Genomic DNA, 6,000 nt, shown 5'->3' with positions numbered 1-6,000 from the left:
CTCCTCAGACCCTTCATATGCTCGACTCCAAAATCCCAGGGGTCGGCCTCAGGTCTCTCCTGAGGCTGTTTGCCACAAACTCCAGGTGGGACCTTTCTCTCCAGCAGCAGTGTAGAGGATGTTCTTCACATCCTGTCCCATCTGTACTGGCCCCAAGGCCACGGCACAGGCTATCTCTTGTTTTATCTGCTCAAAAGCCTGCTGCTGCTCAGGACCCCATGAGAAATTATTCTTCTTCTGTGTTACCTGATAGAGAGGGCTCACTATGTGGCTGTAGTTTGGGACATGCATTCTCCAAAAGCCCACTACTCCCAGAAAAGATTGGGTCTCTGTTTTATTTGTGGGCGGAGACATAGCAGTGATTTTGTCAATCACATCTGCTGGGATGTGACGACGTCCATCTTGCCATTTTATACCTAAGAACTGGATTTCCTGGGCAGGCCCCTTCACCTTGCAGCACTTAATGGCAAAACCAGCTTGCAATAGAATTGCAAATGAGAGAAGAAGCACTAGCATGGGATAACTATGTTAACATTCTTATTTTTTGTTGTGTAGAGTGTACTTTTTGTGTAGTCTTAGCAAAAGTAGTGTAGTCTTAGCAAAATACCTGGGGAAAAGATCCATGTAATTAATTCCTGTGATTACTATAGATAATTTTGAGGTAAATGAGGAGATAAACAGCTAGGAAAAATGGAAGGGAAAGATTCATGGAAACGGGAATGTGCTTTTGAAATAAGACTTTAAAAGTGACAAGAGGAGGAATTTTCCGTTTGAAAGGCAGAGATCATGTGACAGCCCATCCAGGCCATGAAAACCATAGGCATAGTGTTAGCAGAAAACCACTCAGATCCCCCTGGATGAGTAGACCTTATTTCAGATTCTTCAGAAAAGGGAGGAACCTACATGGTGTTTCCCACTAGTTCTTACTTTGTTTTAGTTTTCTAGTTCTACTTTTATCTATGTGGATGAAAGCTTTTGTTGATGGAGAAATGCATTTGCTTTTTTTATCTATGTGGATGAAAGCTTTTGTTGATGGAGAAATGCATTTGCCTTTGAACTCAATATGTTTCAGCAGTGTTATAGATTTGCATATGTAGGCACACAGAATATTTCAAAAGTAATTCATCATGGTTTGATAATCAGCAAGATACATCTCGTGGGTGTGGGTCTGACTTATAGGCTCACTGACACGTTTCTTTACATTTTTGTGATGGCATTTTGAATGGACACTGTGGGAATCAGCAGACTCTACAAATCAGCACTCTACAACTTCCTGAAGGGAGGCTGTGATGTGGAGGGGCTTGGCCTCTTTTCCCAGGCAACAAACAGGACCTGAGAAAATGGCCGCAGGTTGTATCAGAAGAGGTTTAGACTGGCCATAAGAAGGAACTTTTTGTCTCAGAGAGTGGTCAGGCACTGGAATGGCTGCCCAGGGAGGTGGTGAAGTCACCATCCCTGACAGTGTTCATGAGGGGTCTGGATAAGGAGCTAGGAGATATGGTTTAGTGGTTTTTCTGTAGGTATGGCAAAGGGAGGACAGTTGGACAAGATGATCTTATAAGTCCTTTCCAAACTTGTGATTCTCTGATTCTATGATAAGTCTAGGATATGCTGAACACGTTTGGCAGGAGAGGAGTTAACATCTCTGCCAGATGTGTCTGGTACTTTCAGCAGCTATAAATTTAGTTGTTGCCAATTGCACTGTGTTTTTATTGCTTCTACAGAGATTTACGAATCCTTTATATTGGCTGATTTTACACAAGAGCTTGTTTGCTAGGAAAAATCTGAGTACTGCTGCCTAGTGAGTGAGGGAAATGACTGTGGGCCAAAAACTTCAAAAGTAGGAGCACAAAGCTGGACTGTTAAGCACATACTTAGTCTCAAAGTAAGTGACTTAATCTTCAGAAATTCAGATTACCAAGCATTTCCCACTCCTTTGCTTTGGTATTTTAAATAACAGGTCACTGTTCTTTGCTGGGTGGATGCAGCTCCCAAGACATCCAGAGTTTGCTTGTTCTTTACTCCTCAGAGACAGGGAAGGGTCAGCGTTGTGCCCAAATGCTTTTCAGGAGGCCTGGAGGCCCAGCTGACTTAACTTGGCAGGTGTTCGAGCCTCAAAAATAAAGTGTTCTCAGGTACTTTTAGTGAGGCAGCAGTGCTTTCCAGTGCCCCTTGGTGTGGTGCCTGTTTGTTAAATATAAGGTATTCTTTGACATTAGATTCCATTTGTTTGTGTTGTTCTCTCTTCATTCTTCCAGCTCAGTGTGCCATAGGGAATTCTCTAGACATGGAAAAAAGCATCTCAAAAGCACCAGAAAAGATCAGAAGTCTGATTAACCTAAAATCTTTTATTCTTAGTACATTCAAATGTTAAAATTATTTAGAACTGCACAGACTTGTATACTAAGACTTTTATGCTGTTCTTTTGTCTTTTGGAATAGTTCCTCCTAGTATTAAAGGAGGCAATGTTACTACAGAGGTCTCAGCACTTCTTAACAATCTTATAAGTTTGGACTGTGAAACAAAGGGAATCCCTGTTCCTACCATTACCTGGTACAAAGAAGGGCGCCCCATTATTTCCAGTCCCCAAGCTTTGTATGTGGACAGAGGGCAGTTCCTGCAAATACCTCATGCCCAAGTGTCAGATTCTGCAAAGTACACCTGCCACGTGACCAATGCTGCTGGAGCTGCTGAAAAAATATATGAGGTGGATGTCTATGGTAAGTGAGAGCTTATCAAACTTGATTATTTGCCATGTTACAGGATGTGTGTTCTGAAAGCCTTCTGTCCTCCTAGTGTGAGCAGCCTTTGCAAACCTGTCAAGGTTGAACAGCAGTCAGTGGTTGCATTTAAAGGCTGGCCTGTGTCAGCAAGACTGTGTAGAAGTAGCTTTAAACTTTGTGCATTAGGTGACTCTTAAAAAGCTCGTAACTTCAGGGGCATTGATACCTTGCTTTAGTGAAGTATCAGAGATATTTCTGCTCCAGGAATTTTTTCTCATATATGTATGCTGACCAGTATTTAGGTGAAATAACGTCTGTGGTCAGGATTCCAAATGTACTTTTTTGAGACTTTCAGATTTGGTTCTTCCTTCTTGAAACCTTGCATATCCTCTTTTGTGCAAGTGGTCTTTAATAAACTACAGGGCTTGGCTTGCCCTGGAAGCAAATTCTCACATGTATGCATGTGACATAATGGTGTGTAGAGCCAAAGAGGGTGCAGAGGAACTAGCCCATTTGCTCTTAATACATTTTCTGGCTACAGAATTAATCACTTGCAATACATTTTTTTCCTTTCTACAGTTCCCCCAGTAATAGAGGGTGATGCTGAAACAGCCCAGAGCAGGCAGGTGGTTGCTGGCAATTCACTGACTTTAGAATGTAAAGCTGCTGGCAACCCTTCTCCTCTCCTTACCTGGTTAAAGGATGGTGTACCTGTGAAAGCAAGTGACAGCCTCCGCATTGTGTCTGGTGGGAAGAAGTTGGAGATCCTCAATGCTGTTGAGGCTGACCGGGGCCAGTATCTGTGTGTGGCTACAAGCATAGCTGGAGAACAAGAAATCAAGTACAGAGTTGAAATCCTAGGTGTGTGAGCAACACAAATACTGATATATCAGATTTGCCATAAAGCATGTTTTTGTCTTTGTTTGTATAATTATATAGGAAATCAGTTATTCAAGCTGCTTATTTGTTAAAGCTGGGCACTGCATATTTTTTTTTCCAGAATTACCAAATAGCTTGAACTCATTACCGTGATCTGTATCTCAGCAGTCCCTTCTGACTCTCTAGGTAAATGAAGCCTTGAGAAAGGCTTGATTTTTTTTCCCCTCAAAACTCTTTCAGGCTTTGAAGCGCCTTCTGGAAGAGTACATAAGTGTTGCATATACATGTAGAGCACCCATTCTTATGTCTGTCTTACTGATCTTGCTGGACAGTGAAGGAGCCAGGAGAAGACACGTGGCAGTGCTTCCTCCCCTGACCACTTACTCCTGCAGAGTGTGGAGAGGTCCTGGAAGAGAAGCCTTTGCTTTCTTTGTTTGCTGACAGAATGTCTTGAAAGGCTCACCCCACCAACACTTCCTTTCACAAGGGATCTCAGACTGAATCTGGGGGAAAAAAAAAAAAAGTACTTTAAAAAAGAGAGATAAGAATGATTTGAACTCAGAATATGTCACTGTCTACCTGTTTTGTTTCCAAAAGGAGAACTGATTCCTAATGAGCTCCAAATCTGTGTCCCAAAGTGAGATGGATGTCAAGATTTTTTATTTTTTTTTTTAATACTAGTACTTCTAATAAACTTCTGTTACATTGCTGATGCAATATTTGTGATGATGGCTTTTTCTCTTCTGCAGTCCCACCTTTTGTGGAAGGTGGGGATGAGTTCTTGGACTACATTGTGGTTCTCCATAGCCCTTTGGAGTTGGAATGTTCGGCAACAGGGACACCTTCACCAACAATCACGTAAGGGGATTGGTATGACAATAAAACAAAAAATCAGCCATTTGATTGGATGAACTTAAAGGTAGCGTTTATATACAGTCCATGTTATTTAGTGAGAGTTATTGTCTGGAGAACAGACTCTTGTCTCTGGTGGAAACAATGGCAGGTACATACAGTGTAATGATTTCACTCCATTGTTTTGAAGCAGTTCAGTAGGTCGTGCCAAAAGATGTGTCCTGGGAATTGGGATAGATAACAAGTGGCAACCAAATCCTACTTCCCTTGCTAATGCAGCTCTCTGTTGTTCATCTGCCAGCAACTGTTGCCTTTGCTTTGCAGACTTCTTTCTGCTTCTTTTGATGACATGTGCTATTCAAGCTGCTTCCTAGATTTCACCTTTCCTGATGACTTCTTTAGTGCTTGTTCACATATGTTCCCTTCTCCTTATGAATCACTATAGTCCATTGGCACCCAGAAGCAAAATACTACCTGACATCTTCAGATCTCCGTGGAGAAAATAGTTTCTGACATGTTCTGTGTAATATAAATGTTTGTGTAATAGGACTGTTCTTGATCTTACTCCAATAGAGATCTGAGATTATGCTTTCTTTTTGGTAGGTGGTTAAAAGGTGGCCAGCCAATTGAAGAGGAAACTCGACATAAGATCTTGTTAAATGGACAAAAACTTCTCATCTCTCAAGCTCAAGTATCAGACACTGGCCATTATAAATGTGTGGCTGTGAATATTGCAGGAGAACATGAAAGGGAATTTGTTGTTACTGTGCATGGTAGGTTACTCAAGGGGAAAAAGGCAACAGGCTCTATTTTGTATTGCTGACAAGAAAAGATACTGAAATATTCAGTAAATATTTTTAGCTTTAGTGGATTGAAAAATAAGAGAGTAGATGAATTAGAAGTAGAGCTACTCTTATTGGGGTCACAGTCCCTCTATATATGTAAATGCATATGTTGAAATTATATTTCACTTTTTGCTTCTGGTGTTTCTTGCAGTTCCTCCAACTATTAAATCAGCTGGTGCTTCTGAGAGAGCTGTTGTGCTACACAAACCTGTGACACTGCAGTGCATAGCGAATGGCATTCCTAGCCCTTCCATAACTTGGCTGAAAGATGGTCAACCAGTAAACACAGCCAGGGGAAATACTAGAGTAAGCAGTAGTCTTCTGTGGAATCCAAACTGTAAAAGATAGTAACTATAAGTTAAATGTGTTAATGCTTTTTTTCCTTTTGCTTCCCTCATGCTGTGATACAAAGATGTTAAAGATTCATCCTGGAGAGCAATGGGCTTTCTTCCTGAATAGGTACATCAGATTGAGTAACAGTGTTCAGTAGACTGAGTCTGATTAGATACCTCTGTTCCAGAGGAGGTATGAGTACCAGAGGAGGTATGAGCCCGTAACTCTAGATTCAGCATCTGGCTTCTTTCATTTGTGTTGTGTTCAAAGTGTGGTCATTTGTCAGGTGGGAGGTTGTTTTACCCACTTGTCATTGTGAGGCGGGATTAGTTGGGTTTTTCCACAAGCACTGCCATTGTAGCACCTGC

The 6,000-nt window shown here is 41.5% G+C and overlaps 1 protein-coding gene across 10 annotated transcripts in view; it reads left to right on the top strand.

Moving 5' to 3' along the window:
* The window catches only part of HMCN1 (hemicentin 1), a 185,413-nt gene that overhangs the window by 91,659 nt on the left and 87,754 nt on the right, over positions 1-6,000 (top strand). For 9 of the 10 annotated variants that reach the window (XM_015869879.2, XM_015869881.2, XM_015869882.2 and 6 more), the window contains exons 31-35: positions 2,442-2,720; positions 3,303-3,584; positions 4,352-4,460; positions 5,058-5,227; positions 5,451-5,605. In XM_015869879.2, the coding sequence (XP_015725365.1) occupies positions 2,442-2,720; positions 3,303-3,584; positions 4,352-4,460; positions 5,058-5,227; positions 5,451-5,605 (995 nt within the window). The remainder of the gene's footprint in view (positions 1-2,441; positions 2,721-3,302; positions 3,585-4,351; positions 4,461-5,057; positions 5,228-5,450; positions 5,606-6,000) is intronic. The other variant, XM_015869884.2, reaches the window with a different exon arrangement.

The sequence above is a fragment of the Coturnix japonica genome, chromosome 8, assembly GCF_001577835.2.
Source record: "Coturnix japonica isolate 7356 chromosome 8, Coturnix japonica 2.1, whole genome shotgun sequence".
In the NCBI taxonomy this organism is placed as follows: domain Eukaryota; kingdom Metazoa; phylum Chordata; class Aves; order Galliformes; family Phasianidae; genus Coturnix; species Coturnix japonica.
Note: the sequence above shows the minus strand (reverse complement) of the source record. Positions and strands in the feature narration are given on the sequence as shown.